We start from the raw sequence: 17,553 nt of genomic DNA, 5'->3' as shown, positions 1-17,553 counted from the left end.
AGCTGTATTCCTCCCCATTGTTATGCCCACTTATACTAACATGACCCCTTATATGAGCCTTTGTAACGCAGAAGCCAATGGCAGCTACAGGTGGTTTGCTGATCAGAGTTCATCTGAACTGCTCTCTAATGATGCAACCATGAGACAGTCGTGAATTCTCTAGAATGTTCTTAGTCATGACAGGTTGTATAGGAACAAACATGACTAACCACTACTAACGGTCTTGTTTCAGAGAATAAAATGTGCAAAAGTAGTCTCACACTGGCTTTGGTTAGTGAGTGGCACTCACCACCACATTTACATTTACTATATCCACATTTTTATTCGGATCTGCACTACATTGCACACAGTCATAAATATCAGTCCCCTAAACATGTCAGATTTAAAAAAATCAAGACCCATGAATTATATTGTTCAGTTGTTTTTGCAAAATCTTACTTACAAAAAAACAAGAAAGAAAAACAACGAACGTCAGGGGTAATAACATAACCTCCTTGGTGGAGGTAATTGGGCAATAGATATGGACAAAATAAAACTCAAACTCTATTTATTTCTGCGTGAAGGTTTCAACTTTCCACTACAGTCAGTGAGAGCAAAAGCTCCTGGTTGGAGGACATGAACCCAGAGAAGCTGTTGCATATGTAAAGGCTGAAACTGCATCATCAAGGAGAGAGAAGTTCATGCTGAGTTTTCACAGGGGGAAAGCAGATCCACAGCGACAGACAGACAGAGAGAGAGAAAGGGGGTTAAAAGATTGCAACATGAAGTGTCTCTGCTGAAACTGCTCAGCCAGGTTGCCAAGTTGAGGTTAGCTCACACAACAGTTTTGCTCTGAGAACAGACCCTGAAGTTTTCCGGTGCCAACCTCAACCACAGACACAAAAAAAAAAGATTAGAGTGAAACAAAATTAGCAGAGCAGACTTGTTTGAATAATTTGTGTTAAAATCTTGCAACGACGCAGAGGGAGAGGGAGTAACCGAGATAGACAGGAAGTCTGAGTGAGAAGTGGGTGAGCCACCTGTAGGCTTCACATGAACAGTGTTCAGTGACAGAGGACGTGGAGGTTGTAGCGGTTGGAACTCTGTAGGGTCCAGATGGCGTCTGGTTCAGGGGGCAGAGCGGAGGAGCTGCCACCAGCTTTACCTGTCAAACAGCACAGGTAGGACCAACCATATCCAATTATTGTGTTTACACTGGCTTTGCATTGTGGCTAATGCTGATCACCCGGTTTAAAAATATGTCTGGGATACAAGTTGATTTCAGCTCATTCGATGCAGTGGAACAGACAGAACATTCTTTTTAATTCTTTATGCAGATACAAAGTTTTTGATATGAGCACAGTTGCTGATGTGCTTCTGCACAGTGTTTATATTCATGATAGAAGGGTCAAGGTTTTTTCTTATTCTGTGAGTTTCCTTCCACAGGAGTCATAGTCACTCCAGTGCAGACTGTGCCCTCCCCAGCCCTGTGAGACGCCAGCATCAGAACTACGCCTACGATGATGTCTTCCCTGAGCCCACTGATTGTCAAGCAGATCAATGCCCCATACACCAGCGCTACGGTATGATAAAGTTGAGTTTAAGTGCAAGATAAAAATCTTAGTAAATTCTTAGTGCATCCCCTGCTGTTGTTTGGTTCTCCAGTTCTGGGAAGAGCAACTGACTTATACAACCAAGGGTGATGGGAACAAGTTCGTGTTACCCTGTGTGTGGTTTAGCCCTCTCAGTTCATCTTAAAGGCTGCATGTGAGAACTGAAAGAGAGGAAGTTACCATCTGGAAACTCTTACTTTCAATAAAATGCGTGATACTTAGAGAGGTTGCAATCATGCCATGAGTATTCAGCGAAAAATAATTGTTTCTGATTGTGTAACTCCACTGTCTGTGCAGACCTTTGTTTATAATACTAGTAATAATATAAGCACTTATTTAAAGAAGGTTGCAAAATACATGGGAATAAAACCACACAGAGTAAAACAAGAATAAGAAATATAACATTAAGGAAAGCAATTATTTAATAACAGGGGTTAATCTCATCTCTAACTCCAGCACTTCAGTGTCCTAATGTCAAAAGACTGGTCACCTTAAGTTACCAGCCTTGACTTAAAGGAACTACTTCCAAATCTTGGTTGGACAATCTCAGATGAAGTGACACTTCAGGAGTTAGGAGCTCTGTAATGTAACTGGGTCAAACTGGACTGAGCATTAAAAGTTATTCAAAGAATCTTAAAATCAATCCAACATTGAACTGTCAGCCGATGAAAGGAGAGGAGAATTGGAGCGATCCGCTCGGTGTTAAAATGCAAGCAGCAGCATTCTGCAGAAGCCGACATGTAGCGTATGAAAAAATAATTAAGTAAATCATTCAAACATATATATAAATCACAACAGTAATAAAGCAAGTTCATCTTCATCTTGTGAAAAAGATTGACAATATAATCTTCATTACAGATAAACCAGGTAGGATGAAGTTTTCTAACTTCACTCCGCACCATAGACTGTTAACAAAAAGCCCTTTTCAAAAACAATAAACAGTGAGAGTTTATAGTAGAACTGTTTGAGGAGGACCCACTAATGACAAGGAATAATTTTGAAGTAGCTCCAGAGCGTTAATACAGGAGTCCAAACAAACAGGTTTAGAACGGGCACTGCACTAGTTCCCCAAATACTGTGTCCAAACTGTCAGCTCTCTGTTGCTCACTGTTCATGTCTGAAATCTCTCTCTTGATTCTCAGATCCCTATCAACACCAGGAGAGATTTTTCTCAGATGGCATCCCCCCGCCTGTTCCAAAGAAGATGTTAGCCCGCACCATCTCCCTCCCTGCAACCAACGCGACCCTGTGTCCCTGCTCGCCCTTCTCTCCCCTGCAAAAGCACCCTCAAGATTTTGACAACCCTTTGTACATGCTGGCTCCCACACCTCACTACCACCTCCATCAGGAGATAGAAGAGGTTACAAAAGTCAGAAGGAGAGTGGTCCCTTTGCTCTCCTTCTCCCAGCTGTCCTTTGACACTCCGGACGAACATCTGCCCCACCTCTTCAGTAGCCTCAACGACCAGAGGCTTGTTTCTCAGGGGATCCTGCATTGCCAACTACTCTTTCTCAGAAGCATGGCGCGTAGCATGGAGGCCAAGATGCTGCTACGAGGAGAGGCCGCAGAGAAGGACGTCAGCTCATACCATCCTCAGGATTTTCTGCTAACTGAGGGCAGCTGGCCAAAGCAGATAGGAGAGTGTGTTTACTACAGCCTGCACAGCCCCAGGTTCCCAGGGAGAGTCCTGGGTTTAAAGGTATCACAGCTATTTGTTTCACTCCATATATTCTGCAACATTTATCTTTCTGTGTGTGTTTTTTTGCACATACCCTGAAATTATGTCTTGCAGTTAGCTCTTGTAAATGTGGTTTGCATGTTGCTCACAGAAAACATGATCGTTATCGACACTGACAAATGACTTGCGGTGCTAGAACACTTCCTCTGAATTATCATCAGGTCTCACAATTGCAGCAACTCTTATCTCTGTTATGTATTAAGCACTAAATATTTTTAGTGCTTAATACATCATTCCTGGTGAAAACTTTTGTTTTATGAGTTTTCTCTCGTTCTCCGCAGGTGCACGCACACGCACATGAAGCACCCACCATGCACCAGCTGTCACATGTCAACGTGCAGAGTGTGGTCGCTTATTTCACACCCGGCGGCATCCTGAAGAACGACCCCAGCGCCTTACAGACTCAAGATCCCTCCGCTCCTGCTAAATCAGAATGCAGTGCTGGTGAAACACCAGGTGGAGGCAGCACTGAGCACTCCACAGATCCCATAATGATGAATGTGACCTCAGTCCAGTCTTTACTTCAGAGAGGACACTCTGTGAGCGTTGAGAGGGACCTGCCACACTTCACTCTGGAGGACTTTGTCCTGGAGAGCAGCTCCCTGCAGAGTGCAGACTGTTGGCTTTATGACAGACAGGTGTGTGTCCTGTTGCTGCAGATAATAACAGGGGCACAACATCTCTCCAACATCAGGGCCACGGCTGCAGGGCTCAGACCTCAGGAGATCTTTCTGGTGTGGCCCTGCGGGGCGACGGACGAGGGAGGAAACAAGCTGGATGATTCTTCTGAAGCCAAGAGAAGTTTCAAGACCAGCAGGTTGAAAGAAGAGAGGGAGTGGGAAACAACGGAGAAAAAGGGCAGGATCCAGATGTTATGGAGGAGACATGGATCCCCTCGTGTGGTGTTAAACCCACAGTCTGTGTCCCACTCGCTTTCCTCCATAAAATCACAGATTGGTGCCCTGTTTCAGTTCTGCTTGTCCTCACAAGACAGCTCAGCATCAAGTCTCTCCACATCCTCATACAGACGGGCTCTGCTCCATCTGTACTCTCTGCTCCAGAATGGGAGCAGCGGGCCTCAGATAGCCGACATGATGGTCCTGATTCAGGTGCTCCTCTGGGGGCCTCATGTCCCACTCCTCAATCACAGCAGCCCCACCACAGCAGCAACTGTGCACAACTGGCTGACGATCAAACGGGCGTTGCTGGTGATGAAGCTGGCGGAGAGAGGGCTGTTCCAGGATCAGTCCATGATGGACTGGGAGGAGTGCATTTGTCTGCAGTACCTGTCATTCACAGACCCTGAGACAGTTGTGAGTGTGACCAGTCAGCTGGCGCTCACTGACGATGGACTGACATGTACAGGCAGTCCATGTTGAAATGAGATGGTTCCTTAAAGGGATAGTTCACTGAAAAATTGAAATTCACTCATGATCTACTCACCTCAATGCCGATGAGGGGTGGGTAGTGTTTGAGTCCACAAAACACTTTTGGAGTCTCCAGGGTAAACAGTGTTGCAAGTACTGGTAATCAATTCTTCAGATGTAATAAAACAAAAAATTTAATAAAATTCCTCCATTCTGCTCCTGTGGTGTCATCCAAGTGTCCGGAAGCCCCGATTGAGTTGTATTTGAATGCTGGGGCATATGGACACTTGGATGACATCACAGGAGCAGTATGGAGACATTTTATTATTTTTTCACATCTTAAGGGGTCCCGTTTACTTCAATTTTATTTTCATTTTTCAATGAACTATCCCTCTAAATCACTCTTGGGTACTATCATTATTATCATTATTAACACTTACGAGTTAAAAGCCATTTCCTTCCATGCTCCTTTTAGTATTCAGCTTCATGTACTGCTCTTCATAAGGTGAGAAGTGCTTCACTTTGAATGTTTACCTCCACCAAGAAGGTTATGTTTTCATTCCGTTTGTTTTTCTGTCGTTCATCAAGATTATTCAAGAACTCAACAGATTTCCAAGAAATTCTGTGGAGGGTCGGGCCGTGACACAATAAAGAGGTTTTAGAAATTGTTGTGATCAAGAAAGGGTATTAGCTTCAGTGGAGGTATGAACTCCCCCTTCTATCTGTGACTGTAATATGAATAATTTAATACCCTGAAGATGTGGGGGGGTATGCTATGTTTAGTGTTTTTTTTGTGAAGCACTTTCTAACTTTCTTTTGAGAAGTGCTTTACCAATAAAAAAATACTTGAGGGCTTTGACAAACCTGCATTTTTAAAAGGTCTTGCTCTATGGTTCTTTTGCTTGTCCACACTGTTTCGTAAATAAATAAAAGAGATCGTCACACAAATCAGTTAAATCATCATTTATCAAATATGATGATTTGCGACACACGTTAACACTTCTTCCTTCAGATGTTGTCGGACACTGTGTGATGTCATTACCTCAAAGCAGAGCCCAACTGTCACGTTTCACGTCTGTATGACCTCACAGAATCACAGATGCCACTGTCTAGGTGAGCACTTTTATTTAGTACAGTTACAACATGCAGATTCTTATCAAGTGAATTAAAACCACAAATGAAAATCATGCACACATTTAAAAAAAAAAATCAATACAAACTGGAGAATCAACTGATAATTACCATGAAGACATATCTACTTACATGAGTAAGATGAATTTGAATTTATCATAAATATTACACTGTGGAGGTGATCAGGGTTTATTCTGAGGGGGGGGGTGGGAGGCTGAGGAGGAATCAGAACTACACATCACGAAGGGTCATACAGTGGTGAGGACACAACGCCCTGATATTATGTGGGCGCTTGCTTTACATTCCTGGTATATTAACATCTTACCCTAGTGCAAATATCATTGAAACACAGCACGTGGGAGGTAAAGGTCAAACAAACACAAAGGAGCAGGAAACCTCAACCATACTGAACTTGAATAATATTTTCATTTCCCGAAAAATGAAGATTTGTGTGTATGGATCAAAAGAAGTACAACAAACGTTTGTAACTGCTCAGCGTTATCTAGTCGTCATCAGAGGAGTCTCGTTCGATGCTGTAAGCCATGAAGAAAGCGTCAGGGCGGGAGGGGACGAGGGGATGACCCGGTCTCACAATCTCAAAGCCCAGGAAACTGAATGTACGTAGGAGGGATGCTGAGGAGGGACAAGATGGAAAAACATGTAAATCTCTAAGATCATGTGATTCCTAATATATAAATAAAACATTTGGGGTGATTCGTTTATAATTTAAGGACATCAGATGTTCCTTTCAAAACTAACTGACTAAACTTAAATAGTTTTAGAACCATGTCCAAACCCACATGAACAAAAATGAAGAGGAATGTTTTGCCATAGAGGAGGTATCTGCTCTACCGAGTGCCGTTCTAGTTTTAAACTCATTTTCGATAAAGACTCAATATATGAAAGAAGGCTATGAGGAATTGGGGAAGATATACAACTAGTGAAACAACTAAATCTATCCTAATTGTTGTGAATAATAGGTTTGTTTCTTGTGGTACAGTCTTCCTCAACTCAGATTTTCAAACGTATTTAATTGATAGCATCAAGTTCTCTCCAGAGGCTACAAACAAACCAAATGAGTCAATTAAGTCACTGTATATTTCATATATGTCAACTGTAGGCTCAACTATACATACTGCTGGTACTATATCAGAGTTTTGTATTAGGTAATAAAAGATGAGTTAACCCAGACCAACCTCTATCATCACGGCTCTTGTGAAAGCAGATGAAGACGTGATCAGCCTGTAGCTGCTCTTCTGCAAATTCCAGCAGGAGGGCGAAACTGTGGAAAGTCAAAGCAAACACAAGTGTTAATGATTTATAGGAAAAACGTTGATATATTTCAAAAGAAAATAAATATTCATGAAGGTCAAAGTACATTTCTATGAAAAACAGTCAAAAACAAATCTTGACAGTGAAGCTTGCCTGATTTTGATTTTTGACCTCACAACTGTTTCATCTTTTGACAAAATGTTCTGTGATTTTTTTCACATTTGCAGACATTTTTATTTGAAGAAATCTTTCACTAGGCAGGCATGTATGAGCCTGCCTCAGCCTTTTCAATCACCATATATATTAGAAAGACTGTTTAGAATTTGTTTAGAATCTCTGTATTGTTCGGACCTTTTGTACAATGTGTGAGAAAAAGAAATAATCTAATTGACCTTTTGTTTCACATCAATCATGCACAAAGAAAAAGATAGATTGTCCTTTTGACTGTAAAATAAAATGTTTTGCTTACTGACCTGTCTTTGCTGCCCTCGGGCAAAGCTCCAGGAGGGATTTCGACGTAAAGGTTCCCTCCTTTCAGTGCCGCCCTCCAGACACAGAGCTTCCCTTCCAAGCGACGTGGCTCAAAGAGCAAGAAGCGCACTCTGCCGTTGGCAGGGGGAGGCTCTTCAAGAACCAGTAACTGAGCATCCTAAAGGAAGGTGGAGAGAAAGGTAGTTTCAATTATGATAAGAAAAAATTTACGTTGTGACTTCAATTTTAACCAGGTTATTTGACAATACATACAACTGTAAACAAATGGCTGAACATGTAAAGTAAGTATGGATAACAAAGCAGGTGTAACAGGTTCATCACCACTGACACAGTTTGTGTGCTCTGAAATAGAGAACAAGCTTTGGGGGCACAAAAAATGCAACGGCTGGTTTTGTGGTAAACAAACTCGCCACACTAAGTTTCTCCATCCAAAGATCCTAACCTCATCTGGAATATCCTGATTATAGTCACACATTTTAATTAGCAACAAATTATGTGTCTTGCCTTTGAGATACGTTCAAATATTACAAAAACAAAGCATGTTAACAAAACAATGACATCATGAGGTACGTTGAGGGTAAAGAGAGATAAGATTCAAAAGTGCTGAATCGCAAACAACCACCTTTGTGTTTTCACTTCTGCTGGTAGATAGACTTGTCTTTCTGCCCTGTTATAAAGGCAGGTCCACCCTCACTGTCCCAAAATATAAACATAAAGTGGGTAAGAGGAGGCGTCAAGATGTGGTTAAACTTACGGAATAGAATAGCTTAGCTGAAAGATTGCGATCCCGCTGGTCATTCCCTCGCCCACCTGGGATCTTCAGGGGTGGGAGAGGGGCATCAGGAGCACCACAGAGGCCCTGGACACGGGTTACTGCAACAGTGAGAGCACCTCCTGGGACTGGAGATACTGGGGGGTGAAACAAACGCAGAAGCAGAAGGAGCCATTAGAAGTTCACTGGAGGTTCTACTAGCAAACCCAAACTAAACTCTAAATATAAACAGCAGGCTTGAAACAAATGGCACTGTTGAATGATTCAACTAACTATGGTAAAACATTTGCTAAACTTGAGTGAGTTTTGTGACATATGATACAAAGCTCGGGGCCATAGTTCAACCAGTAACTGTCCCAGTTTTGGACACAGATATTTATATGAGTTTACATCAGTGAAAGATTCTCTTCCACAAGATCCTTGTCACTGTCCCTGATTCATTGTTCAGGTAGAAGAGTGACACATCACTTCTTAAAATGAACAGAGCTGTGTGCCTCGGTTTCTTTGAACAATACTTTAATCCAGTCACGTGATTCTTAGGGAAAGACTACCAGATTAACAGGCTGTTTGTCTAGCCTACTTTCATCCGACACTAACCGCATTGCTCCAGTTTACAACAGACAGGGACATACAGCATTTTACCCAGAGAGATCAGCTATTAATCCAAATGCTCTACAGAATTGGCCTAGCTTGTTTGTGCAGTCCATGTGTGTAGCTGCATTCACAGTGTTCAGAGTGGGATTCCTGATAGGGAACAAAACCCTTAGCAGCTGCAGCAGCACTGTTGCAGCAATGCAAGAATGCTCTCACACTCACAGATGCTCTCTTACGCAAATGCCACAGTTGTGCTGTATGTGGAGCAGATGTGTGAAACCCAAATGAGAACCATAGTCAATGGTTCTGGCTAACCAAGTCAATTTGTGGTACCTAACCTATTGCCCGATCATGCTAACTAATGGAGATTGCACACTCACACAGCTTCTCCCTAAATCCCATTATCAGATTATGTAAAACAGCCAATTAGCATCTGAACACAAAACCTCCAATGCTGCTTTTGTAACATGTACACTAAAACACAGCACAGGGGTTTCAAATCAATGCAAACTACTTAGCAACCTTTGAAATCCTCATGTTCACTGCAGGCAGCAACACACACTGGCACCCTGGGTCGCTCTGGTAAAAACAGCAGCTCTGGTCACATGAGGAACCATTCTCTGGAGCCTCTGCTTGCGTAAGAGCACCGTTGCTATGCATTAATATCATAAAAAGGACCACTCATCACTAGGTTATTATGTAAGCATTGTTACAGGGAAGGGTCGGTGCGTCAGACAAACGACGCGCTGCTGTACCAGCCTCATTTCAAAATATATAACAGGATCAGTAGCTGCAAGGCAGTGGGTTTAAAAAGCTACTGGTGAAAGAGAGCGCTACATATTTTATAATCTTCAAGAAGCTGTATCGCCGGATTACTACATAACAGCTTCTATGCTGCTAACATAAATGCTAAAAGCCATGGGGGAAACTGGAAGTAATAGATTACTTATTATACAGTGAGTGTGTAGAATAAGAGTAGATTCTGTGTGTTCATATATCATCTCTGGACTCAAACATCCCCATACTGCCACCCCCTCCTTTGCAGTGCAGTGGAAATTTCCTATGAGTCTTTCACAATAATATAGAACCAGAAAAGCAGCCTCGTCCAAAATCCTGTCATGACACGACCGAGGTCCAAAAACACCTTGACTGATCGCTCACTTGTTTAAAACTGTCATTCACCTTTCCAGGATTCAAACTCCAGATAATTAGCTAACACAACAGGACGTGAAGGAGTAAACAACACGTCCCTGGTGCACTGGCTGACTGCTAACCCAGCAATGGTTAACCCACAGCAAAGGTTGTGTTGAAATAATGGTTGATCCATTAAAAAACAAAGGTTTGATCAGATGTCTAACGGGAGGTGCCACGATGTCTCGCTGTTTGTTCACATCTGAATAAAAATGGGGGAAAAAACAAGCTATGAAGCCCCCACTGGTCAATTCAGCCATTATACCACTAGGTTCGTCAGCTACAAGCACATTTTACATAACCCTTATATAAATATGTTGACTGACCCGTGTATTCTGATGAGATCAAAGTAAAGGTCACGGTAGAAACAAATACTCACACTCCTGTGGTAATATTTCTTAATATATGCAAACACTGTTGTTATCATGTAGCGTTAGCTGTAACAATTAGCAATTCAGCTACGTTGACATTAGCGTGAAAGCAAAGCAAACACACGATAAATAACTCGATTAAACACAGCTATTCATTCTTGATACGCATCGTGCTATGAGAAAATGACATGGGCTGGATTAAATGTCCTAATCGATAACTATCTCGACAGTTTGACGTTAGCTGACTAGCAAACTCCTCGGGGTTTAACTACTGCATGTCTGCGGCGTTAGCATTAGCTTCGCTAGCTACAGCTGGATATCAGCAGCAGCGCTTACTATGAGTTTGTCTACTTGCTGGACGCCAGTTTTCAGTAAATGCTATACAGACGAGACCAAGCTCAATAGTTTGGCGTCATTTTTATAATACATGTATCCGAAAGCTAGTAAACACAAGAAGCTGACAGTGTGATTTTAAACACAAAATGGAATAAATACATGTGTTATGTAAACAAAAAAATATGGGGCGCAGTGATCGCCGCTCCAGGAAATACACCGCATCTCTAAGCTAGGCCGCGGTTTTTAAATTTAGCTTAGCTTAGCTAGCGCACAATCCACATCGACATCACATACCTCTCGCTTTCAGTTTTATTACTGGACTGCTCGATGACAGGCATCTCGGTTAAGTTTCTCTCTTTTTCTCTAACAAAACAATGACTATTCAAAATCGTCTGAAGGTTAGATTTAACCATCCGGCCAGCGTCCGCACCAGCTGCTCGCTCTGCCCTCTCCTCGTCTCCTCTGAGGCTGAGCGGGTCCGCAGGCTGCGGTATTAGTCATGGGAGGGTCCAGTCCGTCCTGACGCGCTGCTGTCACAGGAGCAGCTTCAGTGTCCCGCAGATCACTGGAGGACAGGTACTAATACCTGCCACTATTATTAACACTGTGCACTTGTGTACTAGTACACCTTTTAAAAACACATTCAAGAGATCCTTACAAAGCCTGCACATGCCTAATTGATACCACACGCAGATTAAGATTATAAAATATATATACACACTCATATAAACATATATATATATATATATATATATATATATATATATATATATATATATATATTAATTGTATATATATGCAATTAACAGTAAAATAGTAAAAGCTTGGACTAAGAAATACAGTGAAAATAGGATCGAAAATATACAGAATTGCACAACCTCTTAGTATTTCACTGTTGTAGCTGCGTGTCATTATATTTTATCACCACTTTTATCATTTTATCATAATATTTTGTCTTCAAAACATTGTTAATTAATTATTCGAGCTTAAAGTACCTTAACGTTATTGTAAAATCTGGTCTAGTACCTGAGAGATACCTGAAATATGTGTCTAAGTACAATACACGTGTACTGTACTTGGTTACTTTTCACCTCAAGTACAACTAGATGCACATACAACACTCCCCCTGGTGGAACCACATTTAAATAGATCTGGATTTTCATTTAGATCTGCACCAAATTGCACACACTCAGAAATATCAGTCCCCTCAACATGCCTGATTTTTTTCATCAAGATCCATAAATTATTACCAAGGAAATCACAACCTCCTTGGTGGAGGTAAATATACTCTACTGAGTTACTTTCAACCATAAAAAACCAACAGGTGAATATGTATATGAAGTATTTGTGAGTTAAAATATTGTCTTTACCTTTAACTGCTACAATCAAGTTGCTCTCAGACCAAATTTGCACTTGTAACTGTAAATACTTTCTTTTCTACTTTCTTGTAGCAAGTTTAATAGCTAATTAGTCAAAGGTTTAATGTCCTACTGGCATCTGATATATCTTGTGCTGGTAAGACTTCATTAACAACAGTATTGTATCAATGTCATTTTCCTTTTTTCAACAACCCTCATCTGTGCCTGTCAATCAAGGAGCGAAGCAACATGGTGCAGGGTGTGTATAACACTGACTCTGGTGCCTGCAGTTCAGAAATCACCATCAACACGACTGTAGCTTCACTTCAGGAGTGACACACGACTGAACGGTCCAATCAGGTACGTTTGTTTTTCACTCTGTAGAAGTTTATATAGAATTAAACCCTCAAATCTTGTTTGCCTTTTTCAACCGGCTGCAGGAGCCTATTTTAAGCTGTCACATGTGAGTCAATGACACAGAGTACAGTTCGAAAGACTGTGCACGTTGCAGTGCAGGTGCATGAACAAAAAAAAGCTGTGATTTTGAATTATCCGTAAGCAGTTCTTCGTCTTCATTTACAGTTTTATTTTGGATGCAATTTCTAAACATTAACCTAAAGGAGTGAGTTGGATCATTTGAAAACATCACAAGTAAGAAATATGTCCAATTCAAACAACAACTGAATTTTAGGGCAACTCATGTACATGGATCTGACTTTTTTAAAAACATTTTAAACAGTGTCTTATGAGCGGATTCTGTCCATCGAAAATCTGAGTGATGTTCCAAATCCATGGAAGGGAATCACTATGAACCGCTGCTTAGTGTTGGCACTGGTTGTACTGCTGGTGACCTCAGGGGTGAGTGAAGTACACGGTGAGTACTGTTATCAACAATATACTGCATGCATGGCAATTCATTTACTGCATGCCTTCTTCTACTTCAGTGTATTATTTGAGAAATTTCAATACCACACTTTTTGTGTATACTGAATTCATTCTCTTCTATTTAAGTCGACATGGTCCTCAGTGTCTTCGGTTTTATTTTGTGTTGTAGATGCGTTGGACTCTTTTGTTGAGGACACAGGCATTAGGTCTTTCATTGAAAGTCTGCAGGATGGTTCGTTAACTCAGGTACTGTCCACTGTTATTATTACTCACGCTCTCTCCCAGTAACTGTTCAATCACTGATGCCAACCGTCATATTCACTGTTATGTACTTGTTTTATTAGTATAACAAAGTACAGCCAGTACCTTACTGCCCTTTTGAACTTTTAAATGCTTGAATGAATTCTTTCACTGATCTGATAAAAGTGCAGGCCGATGGTACCACGTGAGGATCAGGCTGAACAGTGTGACACGTGAAATATTGTATTTGCCTGAGCATAGCTGCCAGTCCATGCTGTATGATGATGTACGGTGGCTTTAACAGGGTAGTTCTGGTGATTCTTTAAATGGAAAGCAAAGTTGGCCTGTGGTCTGTGGAGCAGTCACAGGATTTGTCTGTGTTCAGTTAAATGTCAGAAAAAATTCACAAGTTAAAACTGAAAAGGTCGAGTAGGATAAAACATGTAATCATTTCCCATTAAGTACAACAACACTACGCTGTAAAAGAAAAATCTGAACCCTGCAGGCACAGCATAATAAATAAGTGGTATATATATATATATATATATATATAGGAGGACCCTTTGTAAACCTGTGTGTTATCTGCTGCTGTCTTCCTCCAGATCTCTATATGGGACAGTGTCATGTGGTGGTGGGGATCAGAAGAAGTGGGAGTGATTAGAAGAAGAAAGAAGCCGATTGGCAACAAAGTGATCCTGAAACCCAAAACGAAAGAATAAAGGATGTAGAGCATCTGAAGGAAGAGTGAAAGGTCTGGAGGTCATTAGCTGTCACAGCAGCAGGACTCTGGATGAAGAACACAGTCTTACACTTTCAATTTAATGATATAAGGATAGAAAATGTTACATTTAAATTTATATGTCAGAGAAAAAAATATTTATTCAGAAATATTTATCATATTAAATCAATATTTCAAAACACTCCTTCAAAATGTGCTTTTTAATTTGATTGAACAATGTCTTTTCAGAGAACTTCTTAAGATAGATTTACAAACAGTGGAAGATGATAATACTGATACTTGAATCATAACATCAAATATCTGTTAACATGTATATTTTAGTCTTCAATAAATCTTGTTAGTAGTGAGTGAGAGGAACATTTTGCTGTGTGCATTTACTCCAACATATTAAAAAGGCCTCCCTGAATAAATATGTGTATTAACACTGTGTATATGACACTTACTTCATCTAACAAGCTACAGTTACTATTAAACAACTAAAATTTCTTTGGTGTCATGAATAGTCTCCAAAAACAGCTTTAGCGGCATCCACACTCCTTTGCCACAACATCTGGTTTAACGGAGAGATAAGTACCATGTTCGTTCAAGTCCACCACCTCAAGGGCCTCGTAGGCCACAGGCACGCAGCACGGGGCGCGCTCGTCCACGTTCTCGCTCTCGATGTGGGAGTTGAGCAGGACGGCATGGTTGATGGCGTTGAACAGGGGGAACGTGCAAGAGCCTCTGCAGTTGTTGATGGCGGCCGTGTTTGGCCCCACAAGATGCCTCTCGAGGGACACGGTGAGACTCCTCAGGCTGCAGATGTTGCCCCTCGCCGGGTCATTGGAGCCCGCTCTGGTGTTCCGCACTCCTATCTGCAGCTCGTAGGTACGGGTCACCGTCTGCAGGGCCTTCAGGAGAAGAAAGGCGCGGTACTGGCTCTCTCCTGGTACATGCAGCAGAGAAAACTGTTAAATGAGTTCATCAGGATTACGAGGAGATGCATGACAAAAAGTTGGGGAAACACTGCTATAGACAATAAGACACTACTCTCTTGTGCACATCACCTGCTGCCGGTTCCTTCTCTGGCAACGCACTGAGTTCTTTGAGCCTCCCCAGCCTCTCTGTGGCCCTGCTACCCACCTCCTTTCCCCTTATCACCTCCATCATCTGCATCTCAGTCTGCTCCACCCTCTGCCTGAGCTCCTCCAACAGAGAAGGAGACAGAGCCAACTGTCCATGATGCACCTGAAGCATGGAGCCCCATCGAGAGAAGGAGAAGACGGTGGGGGACGAGGAGTTGATCAGCCCCGCCAGCAGGGTCTCGCTGGAGGACAAGCCCAGCGATAGCTGGGGCATGGACTGTAGGGAGTCCAGCTGGAGCTGAGGGGACTCAGGGCGGTCCTGAGGCAAGACATCGCACAGGAAGCGCCTCAGCTCACACAGGAAGGAGAAGGTCTGTGACGAGGAGGAGGTTGATCCTGAAACACGTCTACAGCCAAGGAAATAAAAAAAAAGTTCATGAGCAACCACTCTGACGTCACTGTGGTAAAACTTTGACAGGGAACAGGAAAGCTAAAACAACCTTGTCTCAGTTCCCCCAGAGAAAAGCAGAAGTGGAGATATATTGATGCCACTTCCTAATTTCTCACCAATGAGCATGTCTTTAAGGTTCGGCTCTACAAGAGTGAGAGAGTAAATATGAGCAGAGTTCACACGAAACAAGAAAACGAAAAAACACAAGAAACTGGGATCTTACTCAGATCAGGGGACTTGGCCTCGACAGAAATCCTCCATTTCTGAACAAAGCTGGCGTCTGATGCGTTTCCTGTCAGCAGTATGTACTGTGTTTCTGCTGAAATGCACACAGACTGGAAACCAAAAGAGAACAATTTGGGCTTGGAAATGTTTGCTCATCATCTGCAATATTCTGCACTTCAAAATTATTACTACACCTAAAACAATCAACATATAACAGAGTGTGTAATTTGGGCTATATTCACAGAAGACCTCTTCTTACCTGTGTGTGAGGCTGCAAAGACAGACTAGAGAAAGTCACGTTCAGGTCGTCACCTTTAAGTGGACTTTGAAACGCCAGGAGCAGCACGGGGCTCAGCCTGAGCAGAGGAGACTGAGGCAGGTCAAAGGTCAACTCCAGAGCTCCTCTGTCATCTTCCTCAGTCACAAGCACTGATGGAGAAAACTATGTTTGACATGAAGATTTAAAAACACAACATTTACACTCAAATGACAAACTCTCACCTCCAGTTGGATGCAAAACCTCCAAACCTCTTCTCTGGCTTCTGCTCGTTTCCTTGGCGAGCTCCAGTAAGACTGATCCCGATGAACTGTCAGACACTGCGCAGACCCCAAACAGAGCAAAACTGCTGCTTGCGAGTTCACCGTCGGCCCCCACACCTTCACGCAGTGCTGCAAATATGTCATCCACGTAGCACGGTGCAAGGTGAGGGGAGGGATGAGAAACTGTGGAGGCCAATAAGGTTTGAGGAATCAGAACAATTTACATGAAACACTGAAAAGAAGCTTAAAAGACAAGAACATGAACTCCATGCAAACACCGTCACTGATAAGCTTGCAGCACCATAACATCAAATGTAAATGCACTTGACAAACAGTGCATGAATAAAGTTGGAACTGCATGGAGTCTGACCTGTCAGTGCTGCACAGGTCCAGCAGAGCACCAGCGCTCCGCAGCAGAAGACGTTCACCACCGGCATACTTCACCGTCTGTGGTGTGTCCGTGCTGTCAGTCCTTTTTTCTACTCTTTCTTCTGAATGGGTCCAGCTTCAGAGGATGGGAGGTGTGCACTCCCACCTTCTCTTCTCACTAACACGCTGCCAAAATAGGAAGATCGTGTCCTTGGTGATTTTAAACGTGTGGGTTGTGTTTGTGTTGTTGGCTGCACACAAAGATGTTTTTTGTTCACCTCCAGGAAGCAAGTTAAGCTCTTACACACCTAATCTTTGTTAATGAGGAGGAGGAGGTGAGGACACACATCAACCAGGGTTTCAAGATTATAGAAATGACTTCCTATGACTTACTGATGAAACATGAAACAGCCCCCCCCACAGGCTGGAAAAGGATGTATTAAATGAATGCTTTGTAGGTGCAGAGCAAATATTCTCAGACACAGGTTTGTGTTTGCTGTGCAACTGAACTGAACTTTGATCCTGAGGTGAAATTAAAAGCCCAAACATAACCTAATGTAGTAACATTGCATTTAAAATACAGTTTGAAGTAACTCTTGCATCAATGCCATCGTCAGAACATATTTGAATGTTGCCTGTTTTAAGAAAACAAATTACACATTATATACATGTTATTGTCAAGATTATTAATCATATTTTATCATGCCACTTAAAGGTTCAGTGTGTAGAATTTTGTGATTTCTAGTGTTGAAATTGCATGTTGCAGCTGAACACCCCTCACCTCACACTCTCCTTCCAAACATGAAAAAAAACTGTGGTAGCCTTC

The 17,553-nt window shown here is 42.1% G+C and overlaps 3 protein-coding genes and 1 long non-coding RNA gene across 5 annotated transcripts; 2 read left to right on the top strand and 2 right to left on the bottom strand.

Annotated features, from left to right (window-relative positions):
* The first annotated feature begins 998 nt into the window (after nucleotides 1–998).
* On the top strand, nucleotides 999–5,651 carry LOC138407216 (inactive tyrosine-protein kinase PEAK1-like). Its single transcript, XM_069522218.1, has 4 exons — nucleotides 999–1,160; nucleotides 1,426–1,562; nucleotides 2,735–3,291; nucleotides 3,612–5,651. The coding sequence occupies exons 1-4, from the start codon at nucleotides 1,096–1,098 to the stop codon at nucleotides 4,707–4,709; spliced, it is 1,857 nt and encodes a 618-aa protein (XP_069378319.1). The 5' UTR covers nucleotides 999–1,095; the 3' UTR covers nucleotides 4,710–5,651.
* Nucleotides 5,652–5,805: 154 nt separating this feature from the next.
* On the bottom strand, nucleotides 5,806–11,360 carry oaz1a (ornithine decarboxylase antizyme 1a). The gene is given in 6 exon segments (XM_020080899.2): nucleotides 5,806–6,461; nucleotides 7,025–7,110; nucleotides 7,574–7,749; nucleotides 8,347–8,433; nucleotides 8,435–8,501; nucleotides 11,151–11,360. Coding segments are annotated over 6 exon segments (666 nt in total). The 5' UTR covers nucleotides 11,270–11,360; the 3' UTR covers nucleotides 5,806–6,330.
* A 1,075-nt stretch (nucleotides 11,361–12,435) lies between these two features.
* LOC138407215 (uncharacterized) lies at nucleotides 12,436–14,564 on the top strand. Its single transcript, XR_011240632.1, has 5 exons — nucleotides 12,436–12,574; nucleotides 12,797–12,865; nucleotides 12,954–13,088; nucleotides 13,269–13,345; nucleotides 13,942–14,564. It is a non-coding gene; the product is annotated as an uncharacterized lncRNA (long non-coding RNA).
* On the bottom strand, nucleotides 14,261–16,887 carry amh (anti-Mullerian hormone). Of its 2 annotated transcripts, none has more exons than XM_020080898.2 (7): nucleotides 16,729–16,887; nucleotides 16,320–16,541; nucleotides 16,078–16,247; nucleotides 15,817–15,928; nucleotides 15,643–15,736; nucleotides 15,125–15,549; nucleotides 14,261–15,003 (listed from the first exon to the last, which is right to left on the bottom strand). In XM_020080898.2, exons 1-7 carry the CDS (start codon nucleotides 16,793–16,795, stop codon nucleotides 14,597–14,599), a joined length of 1,497 nt encoding a protein of 498 aa, XP_019936457.2. In that variant the 5' UTR covers nucleotides 16,796–16,887; the 3' UTR covers nucleotides 14,261–14,596. The 2 variants fall into 2 exon arrangements, with proteins under 2 accessions (XP_019936457.2, XP_069378318.1); XM_069522217.1 differs by having other exon boundaries at nucleotides 16,078–16,260; nucleotides 16,729–16,869.
* Between the last annotated feature and the right edge of the window lie 666 nt (nucleotides 16,888–17,553).

Source organism: Paralichthys olivaceus, chromosome 3 (genome assembly GCF_024713975.1).
Source record: "Paralichthys olivaceus isolate ysfri-2021 chromosome 3, ASM2471397v2, whole genome shotgun sequence".
Lineage (NCBI taxonomy): Eukaryota > Metazoa > Chordata > Actinopteri > Pleuronectiformes > Paralichthyidae > Paralichthys > Paralichthys olivaceus.
The sequence above is the reverse complement of the archived record's forward strand: the minus strand, read 5'-3'. Positions and strand labels throughout refer to the sequence as shown.